Source organism: Podarcis melisellensis, assembly GCF_964234715.1.
Source record: "Podarcis melisellensis genome assembly, chromosome: 3".
Lineage (NCBI taxonomy): Eukaryota > Metazoa > Chordata > Lepidosauria > Squamata > Lacertidae > Podarcis > Podarcis melisellensis.
Window position 1 is genome coordinate 57,275,865 of NC_138530.1, and position 18,406 is coordinate 57,294,270.

At 41.4% G+C, this 18,406-nt stretch overlaps 1 protein-coding gene across 3 annotated transcripts in view; it reads right to left on the minus strand.

The window, feature by feature from the left end:
- LOC309366493 (SAM and SH3 domain-containing protein 1-like) overlaps positions 1-18,406 on the minus strand; it is a 515,345-nt gene that overhangs the window by 167,275 nt on the left and 329,664 nt on the right. Inside the window, exon 1 of one of the 3 annotated variants that reach the window (XM_081905131.1) lies at positions 10,541-10,694. The exons of the other annotated variants lie outside the window; for them this stretch is intronic. Coding sequence (XP_081761257.1) covers positions 10,541-10,582 — 42 coding nt within the window. The 5' untranslated portion in view covers positions 10,583-10,694. Of the gene's footprint in view, positions 1-10,540; positions 10,695-18,406 lie in introns of those variants that run through there. 3 annotated transcript variants of the gene reach the window in all.

The window sequence follows — 18,406 nt, forward strand, 5'->3', positions numbered from 1 at the left end:
ATGAACCAGTACAAGTGACCACACCTGTTACTATGCCTGCATTTAGATTAAATTACTGGTATATAATTTGTGATGGCTAAGAAGAACAAGCATTCTATCAGTACCTCCATGCAAAAGAAGACTGAAGGGGATAATGTTAAACTGAAACATTTGTACTCCATGAACTTTTACACCAGCAACTGATCCTAAGATTTCCCTTTAAAATAACAGCTTAAACAGAGCAGACCAATAGCAGCAACAGCTCCTAATGTGAACTGCATTCTATTACTGCCAGAGACATTGCCTCCTGACAACTTTCTCTGTGTTGATACTGGCATAAACCTTCCATAAACCTAAACAGCCTGAAAGATGATACATGCAGGGATTCTGCCCTTTTCCATTATTGGGAAATGCATGGAGTGGGAGACAGGACTTGTGTCAGCTTCCTCTCACAACTGGACATTTGCAACTGGACCTTGTAAACAGCCCAACTGGACTATTAAATATTTGATTAAGGAAGAACTATAGTTGAGTGTTTGCCCTGCAAGTCCCAGGTTCAATCTTCATCTTATCCAGGTAAAACTGGGACTATCCCGTCTGAAACCCCAGAGAGCCACAGCTAGTCAGTTTAGAGTATAGACAATACAGAACTAGATGGATCAATATTCTGATTTAATAGAAGGAACAAGTCCCTATGTTCCTGTTGATAGGGGAATATTTAGTTGTTCAGGATTGTTAGAACAGTTCCCAAACTATGTTTTGGAAAACTAGAATGGCCTTTTTTGTCATGCAGGTAAGTGCACTAATTTGTGCCAGCCTCTCTTAAGAATATGCCATAAAGTGTTGGGGCTTCGACTTGGAATGCCATGGGTCTTAGTGTTCTAGTTTTTAGGTAAAATGAACAGCATGAGACCTCACTGAGATGTATGGTCTCAATTTACCCTAATTTACGCACAGTAGTGACAATTGTATCAAGAGCTAAAAAGCCAGCCTCTTTTTCTACTCAAGTACCAGTTTTATAATAGAACTATTTAATGCCCCTGTCAATTCAAGTCCACTAGTACCATGCTCTTTTTAAGCTAATGATAAACCCAAGCATTATAAAGACAGCCAGGGAGAACTAAACAAAGGCTCATACAGTCTCACCAGATCTGAGCAAAGCTGAGTTACGTAGCTTCAGCTAAAGCTCTAATGACAGAAGCCATATCAACAGACATGAAGCCAACTGCAACCAGTTTAATGTTATAATAGCTTCCCTCATGCAAATGTAAGAGCTGTGATTTGTGAGGAAGCTGAGAGTTTTCTGTGGTGGTTCCTTATCCTCACAGGCTGGATGCTGAAAGAGAGACAAAGAGGCAGGACAGCTGCTCAGGCAGATCTTCTGGCCATAACAATAAGAGGAGGACTAGAGAAAGCAGTACTGTGTGGCTTGACAGGACCTCATTGACGCCTAAGGCGACTTGATTCTGTTGGGCTTGTGCAGTACTCCCTCCAAGTCATCAGCAGTGCAGAGCTGCCAGCAGAGATCAGACCAACAGTTCCCTTTAGAAGCTTCTATATGGGTGTAATCAGTCAGACACCAAGGCTCCTCCAGTCTAGTTCTGAGGTCTCTTATGCAGACCTATGGTTTCTCTGGTGAAACTATATTAGTTAACGTGGCTTACATAGTTTGGTTAGCTGGAGGTGTATCCAAGATACTCTGAACTGATTACTTCTGTGGTTTTGAACATCATAGGTAAGAGGCAAAGTGATTATGACATGGCTGCTGAATGTGGCTAAAACATTCCACCCCAGAGAAGGTGATACACCAGAAATACAAAATGTTAGTGCACCCACTCTCTTGTTGTTCTGTGGAGGAATACAAGATCAGATGCAGTATTCTTTTTCCTACTCGGCCACACTTAGCAATGATAGGATAAAAAAATGATGTTAAGCCAGTTTTGAAGCCAGTTTTGATGGCAAGTACAAAACGTTTACCAAATCAAACACACATACTCCTTTATTATCATACCTATTATCACCTACATTGGCATGAATGGGGTCTCATGAGCTACATTTGTGTAAGGAATGGTTGCACCAGGTAGTTAAAAGCAAGACTGTAGCCCTCTCCTAGTGTTCAAACTCACACATTTGCCATAATGTGAGAAGGGAACAGTAGGAGTCATGTTCCCTACATGCACTGGAATTGGGAAAGGTCTGGAACAGGGAGCCATGCTGACTGTTCTAAATCATGTGGGTACCCTACATACATAGAGCAAGATTTTTGTTTCAGACTTCCACCCACAATACATGTAAAGCGACGGAGACGTGATGGAGAGGATGGGGCCAATGAGTGCGTCTCCACTCCTGCCTCTTCATGAAATGGAGAATGTGTGAATCTGAGCATCTGAAAATGATTCTGAAATGCACTTTACTCAACATCATTTAATTGCATTACCAAATGCAGGTGGAAAGTAGCTTAACTCATATGGAAGGTGGGGAGACAGAGAGGGGAGATGTGCACAATACCAGATTAAAATGCAGACAGGCCATTCTTTTTCTCTAATCAGATCACTGGTCTAGGGGAAAATGCATCAAAGTGCAGCATTTCATAAAAACACACACAACAGGATAGATACCACAGGGAAGGAAGCACAAATGGTCATGAGAACAGGGTGAGCATGCTAATAGCTAGCCAGGGTTTTCTTTGCAGTGGGAGTAGTAGTTGAGGCCAGATTTGCAGGGCAGGGGATGTTGGCCAAATCGATAGGGGGAGCTGGGGTGTAGGGAACTACTCAAGAAAAACTGAGCTCCCAAGCAGTGCTGGCTGCCACTAGAGTGAACATTTTAAACACTTTAAAAATTTTGCTGCACCCATTCAGACACCAGTTCCTGCCTTCCTCCTCGCCTCCCCCCAGCCTCATAGTGCCACCTGAAGCAGCCACACAGCTGGCTGTGCTCCCAATATTTTAACTCTCCTTCTTAATTCAATCATGCAGAATATTAGCGAATAATTACACGAAAATGTTACTCGATTGGATTTTTTAAAATAGAAAGTCATTTTCTCACAGTAATGGGTGGAAATGCATATAATTTTCCAATTGTAGGGCAGAGTAAAGGTAAAGGTAAAGGGACCCCTGACCATTAGGTCCAGTCGCAGACGACTCTGTACTGTACCTCAATTCTCTTATGGGGGGAATGGTATCTACTTTCTTTTAAGTAGACAAATAATCATGTCATATGTGTAATCATTTCTACAAAACCAGTTACCAACTTCCTGATTTTTAAAAGTCAAATTATTTTCTGTCTGGATTAATAATGAACATGTTTTTCGTATTCCTCATCATCAGTCGTTTTTTTATCCTGAGAGCAATTTATCACTATGCACTGAACTCAAGGGAAAACAAAAAAAGAAAAATGAAACCTTTTGTTTTGATGTAATAGCTGAGAAAACTGTTAAATGAGAAACAAAACAGATTTTTAAAAGTGAAAAGATATGCTTCAAATTTTTTACCACTACGCGACGGTTGCCACCACAAAAACCAGGCACAAAACAAAGTGTATGAATATGGACTTTCTTAAGCTGCAACTACTACCTGAAAGACAGGGACGTGGGTGGCGCTGTGGGTTAAACCACAGAGCCTAGGACTTGCTGAAGGGAAGGTCAGCGGTTCGAATCCCCGCAACAGGTTGAGCTCCCGTTGCTCGGTCCCTGCTCCTGCCAACCTAGCTGTTCGAAAGCACATCAAAAGTGCAAGTAGATAAATAGGTACCGCTCTGGTGAGAAGGTAAACAGCATTTCCGTGCGCTGCTCTGGTTCGCCAGAAGCGGCTTAGTCAGGCTGGGCACATGACCGGGAAGCTGTCTGCGGACAAACGGCAGCTCCCTCGGGCAATAAAACGAGATGAGCACTGCAACCCCAGAGTCAGTCACAACTGGACCTAATGGTCAGGGGTCCCTTTACCTTTACTATATTTTCTGGTTGTGTGTGTTTCAACCCCCCCTTCCTTTATGGACTGAGCACATATCTCTGTGCATGTCTCCGACAGTGTAGCTCTGGTCCCAGCACAATGTGAGCATAGGTAGGATTGCTCTATCTATGATTCTGATTGGGGTAATCATACCGTGCTGCAAGGGATGCTCAAAGCACCATAACGTTGAAGGATTATGCTTAGAATGAAAATTATGGGGATTCTGGGTCTGGTACTGTAGACAAATAGAAAGGACAAAAGCTCAGTATATTCCTCACACTTGACTAGTTGCACTGGGAGCTGTTTTTGTCTTGCAATTTATGTTACTGTCAGTTCTTGTCATGATTAATTTCTCTTGCAGCTATTCCATATAAGACAAGTGAAGCTTAACTATTTTAATTCCAGAAGACCAGTCAGATTTTGACTGGCTCATGCAGCTTGCACACTGACTTGCTTCTTCCAGTTTTCTACTGCCTGAAGAAGCCAAGCAGTGCTCAGGAAGGTGACCAGGCTCTATCTACACTATTTAGCTTGTTTCTTTACTAGCATAAAATATTCCTTTTGCAGTGGGAAAGTGATGAACCGTATACCGGTGGCCCATTCTCTTGAGAATATTTTCCAAAGGACTTTGTACAGTGGCTGAAGAAGTGTCCCAGATGGGTGATTAGTCCATCAAATATCAAGCACTGTTCGTATCACCTCAAAATGCACCTGTCAATCTAAATATTATGCCCTTTCAGTTTGGAGTGGACTCACATCCAGCTATTTGTCAAGTTTTAGAGTAGTAAATGGTTTTTAGGATGTGGCATATAGAGTAAAAAGCCCGTCCAAAAGAGATATGAAAGCTCTGTGATTTGGAAGTCTTGGTGTGGTTATGTGTATACATTTGTGCATGTAGAAGCCCTAAAGTCAGTTGCTGAACAGCATATGGATCATACTGTTGACTTAAAAGGAAGAGCTTTAGACTTTCACACCAAGAGCTGCATGCCAGACCCTTTGAACTGTAACACAATGGTGCTATTAGAACCCCCCCAACTATTGTATTTCACTTGTCAGTGAAATATCAAGCTGCAAACCTGCATTTGACTTTTGCGGGTGTTTTTTTGTTTTTGTTTTGTTTGCTAATGGGCACTTCTACAGAGTGTTCCTTATAAGCGTTCCATCCTCTTCTGAATGTGCTTTAGTGAGATAAGTCCTAATGAATACAATGTTTCACCTGCCTAGTATATTGAGAAAGTGCAGATGACTGAACTGGGACTGAAATGACAGAGGTTTAAATGCCACGTCCAAAAAGAAGCTTGGATTTAAAGGCCAGGTATGCAAACCAGTTCTTTAATATGTGGATGTTCTCTTGATGCTGAAAGAATTGAGTGGCATTGATAAATCACCCTATTCAAGTGCTTGATAGCAGAATTCAAATATTTATGGAAATGTCCAATTAAGGCCTGAAAGAAGCAACAAACAGTGCCTCACCAATGAGTATAAGTTGGAAAACAGTGACGACAGAAATTGGGAAATAAGAGATACCTACAATTTGAACATAAATGGAAAACACAAAGAGCTGAGAAGCAACCAGATTACACAAAATAATATTCCTAGCTACACAGCCACAGGTGTATGCTAATAGTGACTACACCAATTTTTGCCAAACTGGTGTCATGGACTGAAAATCCCATCAGTCCCATTTTCAGCTGCTCATGCTGGTTGGGACTGATGGGAGTTGTACTACAAAACATCCAAGTTGGCAATGGCTAGGCTATTTAGTTCATCATTCTTATACCAAATTAGACCATTGCTTCATCTAGTTTAGTACTGACTACACTAGAAGTAGCCAATGTGATGCTGTCCAAATGTTGCTGGACTGCAGGTCCCATCATACCTAACCATTGGCCATGTTGGCTGGGGTTGATAGAAGCTGGAGCCCTGTAGATCACTTCTGGTCTATACTGACTGGCTGTGACTCTCCAGAGTTTCAGATTAGGAGCTTTCCCAACATTATCTATTGATGCCAGGGATTGAATCTAGGACTCTATATATGCATTACACGCTACCCATCCCCCAAGCTGAATTTTTCCTGAAGGGGTAGATCTGCTGTCACTTTTAAATGTCAAATAATGCTAGTAAACATGGCACATCAAGGCTGCAGTTGTATGCACCAGGGGGCAGGCCCCACTGAAAACAATCAGACTTATTTAAAAGGAAACATGTATAGGATTAGGCTGCAATGCTACTTGTTACTTAATGTAATGTGTCTTCTGTTTGTGGCACCACTTCCTATTTTCTTCAGAAATATTCAGTCAATGCCTTGTTTTCTTTACAAGCCTTTTGCTATTTATTCCAGAAAAAAATGTATCCCAACACACAAAAACAAAAAAATGCTCGAAAGAAGAAATGGTGGACAGAATGCCAGCTGACAATTATGCTATTTGGAATAAATCTATAGACAGCAGCAGCTCCATCTTCCACTAGCCTTGCATATCTCCAATTTGAGAAAACTCATCTCACATAACTGCAGCAGCTGTTACTGTTTGGATTGAGAATAGCAATAAGCCATATGGTATGCAAGAAATCCCCATACATATTCTCACATGGACAAATATTATTATTGCACAGGATAAACACATCACTATATTGACTTTTCTCTGGGGAAGCATACAGCCTTCAACCTAATTTTAAAAATATTGCCTGCTTCCTAGTGAGCCAATTGTCTAAAAGCCTTTAGTTACCCAAAATAAGTTACTTAAGGCCTGAATCTCAAGGACACTTTTAACATTGTAATTAGATTTAAGCATTATTGTAGTAAAAAAAACAAGCATAAAGTAATCCCAAGCAGCCTTTAGGGAGAGATATTGGCAAAGGGGAACAGACTTTCAAGTGTCTTTTAAGAAGACGTAGGTGCAGAAAATTTGTCAGTCCAGGACCTGTGTCAGATATAGGAGCTGGTGAATCAGGAGGAACAATGACCGCTTGATATGGCTGCAAGACTGGTGTGCACGTGAAGGAGGTTGCAGTGGAACTCCCCAGGACAATGGCCGAAGTGTGTGTATCACAATTACAGCGGAGCTAAGGCAGGATATTAATACCAGCATATGGGCATTTATGACTTGATCCCTTCCTATGGAAAGGTGCACATACATATATGTTCTTAGAGAACAATATACTATGTCTCCTAAGTGTTCATGTCAGTCAAATAACATTGGTTGGGAATTCAGTTGTAACTGAGTGCAGAAGAATAAGCTTCTCAAACGGCATAGAAGGGACTCCTGTCCTACTGCAAGATTGAAAGTGTCATCTATTGACAATACAGGCACAGAGTTTTTCATTTTTCTATCTCCAGAGATTTCCCTTAGGGCCTGGTCTGTGTGCATATATCATTTGTTTTCAAGTTTACTGCTGCACTACCTGATATTTGAGGCAGAATTTGGCAGCTTAAGAATATGGTGACTGTGCCTAGGGAAAACTCGAAACCAAAGGATGGAAGGGTATTTCCAGTAGGAGCTTCCAATTATTTGAATCAAACATTGGACTCAGATTTTAAAAAACAAACAAACAAACTAACTAACTAACTAACGAAAACCTCTAATACTGACCACATGCAATCTTGACAGCGTCAAGCTTAGAGTGAACAATAGCATTATTGTTCCACATTTGCTCCATTTCCCCTTTACAGTTCTTGCTTCAAAACCGTCTTCCTAAATGCCAAGAGACCTCTGGGTGGAAAATTAATTCTGCAAAGAACACTTAACGGCTATATAATGATTGCCTGTAATTTACCACTGAAGCTAATTAAAGGGGAAGAGGGCTGAGCTCTTTGAACTGCTCATACAACTGCAAGTCTGACACTGTTAGCTGAAAGCCTACCTGCAGATCTTAACTGCATGCTTTCCTGATCTGCATTTGAGTACTACTACTGTGGGGAGATCTGGTATCAAAGCATGATATCTTTCCCTCTATAAACTAGCAAACAGGGATCCTGCAACAAATGTGGGATAAGAAGTAACAATATTTTTTTTAAAAAAAATTAAGCACAGCATGAATATTTCAGTACAGCCAGAAGCTTAGGATATAGTGTCATAGTAAAGGTAAAGGTAAAGGTACCCCTGCCCGTACAGGCCAGTCGTGTCCGACTCTGGGGTTGCGCGGCCATCTCGCTTAAGAGGCCGGGGGCCAGCGCTGTCCGAAGACACTTCCGGGTCACGTGGCCAGCGTGACAAGCTGCATCTGGCGATCCAGCGCAGCACACGGAAACGCCGTTTACCTTCCCACTAGCAAGCGGTCCCTATTTATCTACTTGCACCCGGGGGTGCTTTCGAACTGCTTGGTTGGCAGGTGCTGGGACCGAGCAATGGGAGCGCACCCCGCCGCGGGGATCTGAACCGCCGACCTGACGATCGGCAAGTCCTAGGCGCTGAGGTTTTACCTACAGCACCACCCGCGTCCCTACATAGTGGGGCACTACAAAAACCTGTAGGAATGGAGAGAACCAGTGGGAAACAATTATCTCTGAATATAAAACTATATAAGAAGGGCAGCGAAGGACATGCTGGAGGTGGTATCACCTTGTTCATCAAAGAGGGCATGGAATTCAGCAAGCTAGGAATCCCAAAAGGCACAGATTCATTGTAGGTGGTGAAACTTGCCTTGATTCTGCTTACTTGAGCATCCTGTTCTCCACTGCTCACCAACCTATTCCCATTCCTCATAGGGCAAAGGATTGACCTAGGGGACCAGGGAGAGGGTAACTGATAGGTGAAGAGTTCTCCCTTGCAGACGGGAAAGGCTCACTGGGACCCTCCTTCCCCCAACTGTTTGAAAAGTCAAATGTGCTGCTAGCATTGCTATGTTGCCAGCATCTTTCTTTTCAAACTGTTGAGGCCCAGCGGACCTCTTCCTCTCTCTCAGACATTTCATCTTCACCTATTGAAAACTATAGAAATTTAAAGTGTTCCACTTTAGTTGGTTTGTGCCCTTCTTTCTTAGGTAAGAAAAAAAGCCATTTATATTATTGTTCAATAATATATTTAAATTTAAATAATGAGAGACAAAGAATCCCAGTGATCTCACAAATATAGATGTTCTTTTCTGAAGCTCTGTTATCTATAAGTGCACAACAACAATTCTCTTGGGATGTCTTAATTATTTCACCACCTGAAACAATTACAGACATATTCACCCTTCTGTTCCACAGTCCCTGGGACCTGATGGCCCCAAGGGGGCATCAAAATCATGAGAGTTTTGACCTTGGAGGGTGGGAGAGATCTAATGTTGGATGCCCTCTTCCCTCTGCCATGGAAATTTCTGTAGCCCTTTCTTCCTGACCTCAAAGCTCTGATATCACTAGGGTTGAAAAGGGGGCATGCCAGAGATGGACCAGGGGAAGGCACTGGATTCAATATCATTCTAGTAGTTCTCTGACATGCCCCCAAATCAGGAAAAAGCTACACCAACCCAGAAGCTGCCACAGTTCACTTTCCTCCCATAGTACTCAGTGGGATTCCCCCCAAAAGATAATCTGAAAAAGATGTAGAAGTGCAATAACAGTCCTCTGCCTTGCATCTGCATCTGCTTCTGCCTTAGCAACAAGCACAACTACTTGTACAAGTAAAACCACCTATGTTTTTAGATCCTTGAGCCCTCCATGCCATGTGCCAGAGGCTCCCTAATCCCTAGAACCAGCTTTTCAGGTGGAGGGCTTAGACAGGCATGGGGGGCGGGACTCAGTGAAAATGGATGGACTAAATTGCATGGGTGGAAGTGGATACAACTCAATGAGGACACAATCCCAAGGCCTTTTCCCCTCTCCCCTCCTCCTTAATGTCAAACATAGCCCAAACCCGACACACATGCACAGCAGATATATTTGTTGACATAGACAGTAAAACACATAAAATATATGGAAACAAACACCAAGGAATCCTGGGACAGACATTCACATCTGGTACTTGCTTAGCAAAATAGTTAATCTGGTTTTAATAAGAAAGGATATACCGGGAGGTCCTGCTAATTGCAGGTCATCCACACCATATTACACGAATAGTTTCCCCTCCCCCACTTCAATCTTTAGAAGGGCAGAAAAATCAAATAGCTACCTGTTACCTTGAGTCTTGCTTTGGTCAGGGCTGTTATATTATTAGTGTCAGTGACAGACTCCCAGTGCTAGAAAAGCAGCTTTTAATTGATTTAAAACACACACACAAACACACAAATAATTTTACTGTATTCCACTAAAACAAATTCATCAACTACTTTCTTCAACAGTTTCATTCAGGGAGATATAAACCTAAAGTAAAGCTGTTATTTCAACAGATGCACAAACAGAGAGATATATTTTAAATTCCAGTAAAGAAATCAGTTTCATTTGTTATATTCTATTCTTAAAAGTGGTTATAATACTGTGTTAAAAGAAAGCTTTATTTTACATTTCAAGACCAATGGGAAATTATAGTTAATCCTCAGTACAAAAACACAGTACAAAAAGACTGATAATGACTTTTTCCATTTTGAGATAGCCTGGATCCTTTAAACAGCACAACCACTTTCATCTGAGATTCCTAAACTTGTAAATTTCCAAAGTAAGAAACACACTTTTACTCAGCATCCATTTTACTTACCACTTCCCTCTCAAACACAGACTTGCTTGCAAAAGTATCCATAATGAAAAGCGAATGCCATTTATCTTTTCCTTTTCAGAAAGGAAACGTTTCACTGCCAGAAGAGAATTATGAACAGAATTTACTGAGCACTTCCTGACTCAAAGAGACTCCGTGGCAAATGAGTTTAGAACGATCTGGGTTGTGGCATTTTATTTTGTGATTCAAATGTTAAGTATGTCTCACTTGACTGGATGCTTGCAAAACATGTAATAAGGAAACAAGGAAAGAATAGACACCCCCCCCCCAGCATTATTCGTATTTGAAAATGTTCAGCTCAAGTTACCATGTGTCATTCAGCTTGGCCACTCCTACATATACTGTTTCTCATATGCAAAATCCAACCTCTTAGTGGGTGTTATGAGGAAGGAAACCAAATATCAGACCAGATGTTTGTAATTAGATACTGCACGTTCAATGTGAATGAAAGTACATAACATACAAACTTTTTGTTCACTTTAGAAATATTGCATGGAAAATTAAGGGAGCTGTTATAATAGGCGTTACTTCTTTTAAAGTTTCTGCAAATGCCTGGTGTTTTTGCATGGGAGTAAAACACTCGGATGAATACAGTGCCATGCCCTAACTTGCTGGAAACAATTATTTATACATTTTAGAAGCAGTATCATTCTTGCAATTAGCAACTGCATGAATAGCTTCTAAAAAGCAAATTGTTGATATGTGGTCATCAGTTTGGATGAGGACCTTGTCATGGAGAGCCTTTAACCCTTTATCCTCTGCAGTAGTCCTGATCTAGATTGAGACCCCCGTTACTGCTATTTGCATTGAAAGTTTCACTTCCAAGGTAAATATGAGGTGCTACTCTACTTGGCCCTCTAATCACCACCACAAAATTTCTTTAGTTATATCAGAGTTTCTTACGTAGTTTGCTCTCCCAGATTGATTTTGCTTTAACAATTAGCTGGCATGGAGGGGAGGGCGGGACAAGCTGGTTCAGGACTGTGATCTGGGTGGATATGTAGCTGTAGGCTAGTATAGAAGGCAGCATGCTTCTGAATACCAGTTTCTGGAAACCACAGGAAGGGAGATTGCTCTTTTGCTTGGGTCCTGCTTGTGGGTTTCACACAGGCATCTGGTTGGCCACTGCGAGAACAGGATGCTGGACCAGATGGGCTCTTGACCTGATCCAGCAGGCTCTTCTTATGTTCTTAAGAGCATTGTGCTCGAATAGCATTGTGTTGCTAGATAGACGGTGTTCTTTCTCACTATTGCCTCTTGTGCGCTGGCTAGAGCTAATATGTATGGGAAAAGGTATACATCAACTGCAGCCTCAGGACAAAGAGATAGTACTTGGTTGGGAGCAGTAGTGCTTACTGATATCAGTGTTTGTTTTAAGTAGTTCTACAGCATAATCCTATGCTCTGCAGCAGAGTGTCAGTAGAGTGTAGGACTGGATTTCAGCTCCCATTGCTGGCATAAGAAGAAATACCTGTTGGTCTGGTGCTAGTCTTTGACCGTTCCACCAGGCATCCTTCATTCTAACCAGTTGAGCAGAAAAGGGTGGCATCTTCCACTACTTACAAATTATTAAAATGGTAGAGTGGTATTAGAGTAGTGTAGCCTTCCCCAACATGGTGCCCTCCAGATGTTTTGAACTATGACTCACACCAGTCCCAGCCAGTATCTCCAAGGATCAAGAATGATGGAAGTTACAACCCAACACATCCAGAGGGCACCATGTTGGGGAAGCCTGGAGTAGCCTATTAGAGTGGTAATGGTACCTCACCAATGGCACAACACTGAGATACTGCTGCAAAGGGGCTTTAGTGGAAGTTTATAAGCCAAGTACCGTAGGTCATGGCTGAAGACCTTTGAGCCCCTTTGCTTTGGACACAATTATACTAGAAGTGGTGCATGTCTCAGCTTGCTCTGAAGCAGCTAAATGAGATGATGTGATCAGGCTGTAAATCTCTTAATTATTAGTCTAAAACAGCCAGATAATTGTTAAGAAGGGAGGAGGTTTCAGCACAATATTTGTAGTTTGCTGCACAGCAAAAGTTCATTTTCAAAAATGCCAAAATTCAGCTTATGAAATGCAGCTTTTTAATTTTTTTAATTTTTTATTCTTTCCCCCTCCCCTCCCCTCCCCTCCCCTCCTTTGAAATCTGCAGCCAAGCCACTGAATCTCTCTTATTTGGCCTCACATTTTGTCAAACACAGACAACATTGTCTCTTTGCAAGGAATTGTGAACCCTCTGGCCTTGCCAATTACAGTCAGGATGTCTCCAGTGCTTTATTTATTGTTTAGAACTGGGTGAATATAGGCCAAAGAGTTTCAAATATTTCCTTTAACTCAGCTCTTTAGCCCAATGTCCGATCATTTGTATTCTCGTCCCTACAGAGTTCTTGTATTGTACCTTGCCTTCTGTTCTTTAATTGAATGGATTACCAGCTTCCTGCATAGCGCCAGTAATTATGTTTAGAAAAGTAAGGATGCAGATTTGTAATTTAAAGAGGAGGAATGTATTTATTATAAGGAATACAAAATATTCTTTGTTTGTTTTGCGTATGCTTCTGCTATACTTAGCAGTAGAAAAATGCCAATGAAAATAAAGCAAAACTGACTTAAACTGCAATCCTATCCCCACTTACTCAGCAGTAAACCTCAGTGAACATAGTTGGATTTATTGCCAAGTAAAAATCCATAGGATTGTGTTGTTTGTTCAGTTTTGGTTTGTAGATGTCCTTGCCAGACAATGGGAAGAATTTCAGTTGAAAGTAAAGAACGGAAGGTATTCTAAATAGAAGAATTAAAGAAGAACTGACTGTAGACTTCAAAATCTCCTGATTTCTTTTTAAAACCTGAGCTTTTCTGATGAGGAAACAGGCTATTTCCTCAAGATCACAGTGACCATCCATCAAACATCTTTTTATGCTTACTGAGAACGAGGCAAAGTAATTCAGTGAAAAGTCTGAAGTTCAATTGCAGCCTTTTGCAGAAAGCTAGCAAAGGGTGAGAAATGAATCATCTTTATGCACCATTTCTGTAGTACTCTTTTTTTTATTGATCTACTCACAGAAAGAGGTTTGAACATTTTGAAAGCCAACTCAATGCCTTTGATCATACACAACTCAGAGATTTCTTAAACCTATAGCATGCAGTTGCTTATACCACAAGTAGAATTTTTAATATAGTTTTATTCCAATAGAAGAGGGAATGGGCCCTTTATAATGCAGCTTCAGGGCCAGTTCACATGACCCTTAGTTATGTGAAGGGCTGTTTCCTTTTATTTAGAATGACCAATCACTATCTAAGTTCAAACAGTATTCTAAACTATGGGGGAAGGGGATGCCCCCCAGTATAAAAATTAAGGACAGCTGTCTGCAAATGTCATTAAAAAAACCCCCTGATTACAGTTACGTAATGACTTTTCTGTTTGCATCTCCAGAGCCCTTTTAGCACCGAATTCTAAAATGTGGAGAAAGAAAACAATCTGTCTTTTGAAGGAGTTGTAGTAGACCTGCTGGCATTAAAAAACATAACATCATTTTTATTATACGAAAACAACTAAGGCAAAGTGAAATACCTTTGTTGTTTTTTTCCTTGCTTTTATACAAGTAGACCCAAGTACAATAATGGCTGTCCAACAAAATGTGCTCCAACATCTCTGCTCAAACTGCTTTCCTCATGCTGCCTGCTCCCCACTCAACTTATTCCTTTCACAGTTATTAACTGCATACTGCTACCAATTATCATAATTACGATGCCCAGGCTGTGCCCTTGATTGATCCTAGAAGTGAACACAATTTATACACAAGAGAGCTTCTGAGGGAAATATAAACAAGTTATTTGACTTTGGAACAAACCCTTTAAAAATAAATCAGAGTAAGAGGAGTCAGTCAGTCTCTCCCCTCTGTCTCTTTTAACCTGTCATATCATATTTTTATACACAGTTTTCTCAGACTAGTACTGCAGAAACTTGCTGTGATCCTATTAACATAGCCATCAAGCACTATGGGAAGACTTTTATGCTGTAAAGCAGGATGGACTGCCACAATGAGATTGATATGTCAAAACATGGCTAAGTCAAACATGTGAAAAGCTAAATCATTAGGATTGTTCACGCAACAAATTATATACAATTTCTGGAAAAGGAGGAACGGGTTTGTGTCTGCAGGCCATCCAGATCGAAGCTGGTTGGCAGAAACTAGTGAACAGTGCTAACACACTTATAAGTGTAGGCCCTGAATATGCAACTTGTATCCTGCCAGTACAGACTGCACATACGCAGCCAATAGACTCTTGGCTGTAGACTTGCGCACTGTAGACTCTGCGCACCTTGCGCACCTTGCGCACTGTAGACTCTGTTCGTTAACACTGTCAAGCTATAAGGAGGATTTTGCCACAAATTAAATGCAAATGTGGTAAAACAATCTGTTCTCTGAGAGTCACTGCAGTCCTGGGCCAATTGCATGAGCAAACCAAGCCACTGCTATGAGCAACAATATTTTTAGGGGGTGCACACAAAGTTGCATATAATCAAAGGAGTGTACCTCAGGATCCCATGCAGTGATACAAATTATGCTGGTGTGTATCACTCAGATTATGTAACTCAATTGGTTTATGGCAGCAAAAAATATTGGCTAATTCTTGAGTTCATGATAGCTTTCCTTATGATACCCATCCTTGCTCGAAAAGAAACAAGGCAGGAAATAAGCTAACTTGTGGCCTTTCAGATGCTGTTTGACTACCACTTCCATCATCTCAGATCATTGACTATGCCAGCTAGGGCTAATGGGAGTTGGATTTGAACAACATCTGGAGGTCCACAGGTTAGCCACCCTTTGGAGAGACTCTATGATACTTCTTAACCTGTTTGAAATGTTCAGAAATGTCAATGCATTAGTATATGTTGACACAGATTCAGAAGGCCAGTGTTTTGCACATAATAAGCAGAACCCGTCAGCAATAATGGCTGCTGTCCTGCCTTCTGATCTCAATTTCCCCTCAAACTCAGAAGAGCACCATCCCGTCTTCCTGGACATTCTAGGGAAGAAGATGTTGCTTTGCCAAACTCCTCCAGCTTGTAAGACAACACTCCTAATTCCGTCCTCCTCACCATAGGAGCTGATAACTGCCAATATTCCTTTAAGGGCACAAAAGGGGCAGGGTGAACACCAGGTCCAGATGGGCCAGATTTAATAAGATCCCTGCAATTTTGAGTTAACAGGTCTCCTCCAACCATCAGCTCTGTTAGATTTTGCCCCATCAGCAAATAATTCCCCTGAGTTGTGAGGAGACAGAACAACTACTCAGGGATACCCATGTGGTGCATTTAAAATGGGAAGAAAAATGTGTTTTAGGGAGTTAAAGCAATTAAAGTATAAGCAGTTTGGCAAGGCAAGATGAATGAGCAAACCATTGTTTCATATACCTACATTTATCTTCTTGCATGGCAGTCATATAAGCATACTAAGAATCTCCCTCTTTTCCTGCCACCCACATGAAAACTCCTGAATACAAAAGACACAAAGCCATTCTGTTCCAAACACCTGGCAAGTGTAAATTGTTCTACTACCAGAAACACAGCCTCTCCTTTCCCCTCCTAATGAAATAACAACCATCGTGTTCTAACCTGTGGAAAATTTTGAAGGGAGAAGGATGGATATACTTCCTGCACCAGGAAGCACCCCAAAAAGAAGCACGTGGAACTAAAGTAGAGTCCTAGCTCTATGGCACACATAGCACAACCTGGAGGAGGAGAATACTTTTGTTTCATAGATTTATTGGCCACTTCCCATTATGAAGAATTATAGTGCCAGCCCACAACTAGCATTAGGCATGCCACCCATGGACCATCTTTCCTTTAGCTCAGAAATAATCTGAGTTATTCCCTCAGTATACTGACAAGCACTTTAGCTTATTCCTAAACTTAAGCTGAATTTGCCTCTCCTGCACCGTGAAGTCTCAAATTCCCTACTACCCTGCTCAGAACCTGAAAACTCAGCTAATTTGTTGAGTTCTGATCATGGGGGAAAATTCCAAGCACATTCAATTGAATATATACACAAAGCCCTTCGGACCTTTGCACTAATTTCTTGGGGGCGTTGGAGGTGGAGCTGGAAGCACGTGAATTGGGAAAAGCAAAGTAGTCCCACCAGTATTTCAAATACTGGTAGCATCATGTATATATTTGTTCTGAAAGTACAATTTGGATGTGAAGAAACAAAAAGAAATTAATATGATTGGCTATCGTGGTTAGAGAACAGCTGTTTTATGGCAAAACTGGGAATGTATTGCATTGGGAACAGGGTTGCTATTTGCGTTTTGAAATGATGTTGTTGTTTAGTCGTTTAGTCGTGTCCGACTCTTCGTGACCCCATGGACCAGAGAACGCCAGGCACCTCTGTCCTCTACTGCCTCCCGCAATTTGTATTTTTGAAATGATACAAAAATACAAATACAAATGCAAATACAAATGCTGGTTCCTATGCATGAATATGCAAAGAAGAGAATGATTTTCAGATTATGCCAACACTACCAGTTGATTCAAATCTTGTGTACCATAGAAACATGTGTGGCATCAATAATATTCCCTTAACTGTGAGATGCCAGCTCCCACTTCCAAAATACACTTCTGATGCTGTGTCTGCACATTCTTTATTAAGGACCATTGAAAATTTACTATCTGTATTCTATTTCACAGGAAATATGGTTCTAAGTGTCAAGGAACAAGACTCAGGATGATTAATTTAAGCAGCAGAGATATGTGGTGTTTAAAGACATCACCGAGATACTTTTGTCCAGCTGCACACAAGGATGTGAAACAAATTGATTGTGATGGATTTTAAGTGACAAGCAGAACTGCAGAAGGGCCTTATAATGCCATTGTAGCCACACTGGCATAAACTGCCTCATGTACCAATCATGTGTAACCATCAATAAAAACAGGGTACAAATCACATGGAATTAACTGATAAAGGAATCACAGTCATTATTACATTAATCTGGGGGTGCATCAGGAAAAAAAATGAAAAGACTAAAGTCAACCTTGAACTATAAAGCAAATAATTAGAACACCTACTAGATCATTAAAACATTAAAGGCACACCTTCATGCAGTGGATGAGCTTAATGCCATTGAATGTTACTCATTACAGAGCAGGGCTTCCTTCAGAGGTTAGTATCCCTGGCACCATATGTGGCTCACAAGCTTTCAGGGTCCCACTGCTGTTCACTGGAGACTCTTGGATCTGCTGATTCTCCTCTGTGCTGTCAGTGCTGGCTCACCTGCCCTTTCTGAGTGTTCAGGCAGTGGCAGAGGGTGGGATTCAGCTATGTTTTACTATGTCTAAGTAGACTCACTTAAATGAATGAACACAACTAAGTGGTGGGGATCAGATGCAGAAAACCCAGTGGTGAAGGTGGCAAGGAGAACGGAGCCCATCTTAACCATGGCTTTTCAGAAAATTGGAGCTGGCATAGCTGCTCAGTATCCTGGGCGAATGAATTCTATACCTGTGAAGCAGCCACGGAGGATAAAGTTCCTACTCATCTCTTTTGTCACTGCCAGGTCAAAGGCAAGCAGCAACAGAATGAGGACAAAAAGTGCAAACTGAAGGTTGGAGAGACAAGATGGGCAAGATGGAGTCTCAGAGTCAGTTCTGTATAAAGTTAACATGGAAAGTCAATGGTGCAGGGACAGATGGTGCAATGCAGGCACACAGATGGCAGACTGGAATGTCCGTAGGTAGAGAGACTAGCGGATAGTCTGGCAGTAATACTGGAGAGTCACAAAGTCATGCCCAAATACTCCCTTGTTGTCCAGACCTAAGCTAGAGCCTGCCAAGGGGCTGCCTGGAAGCA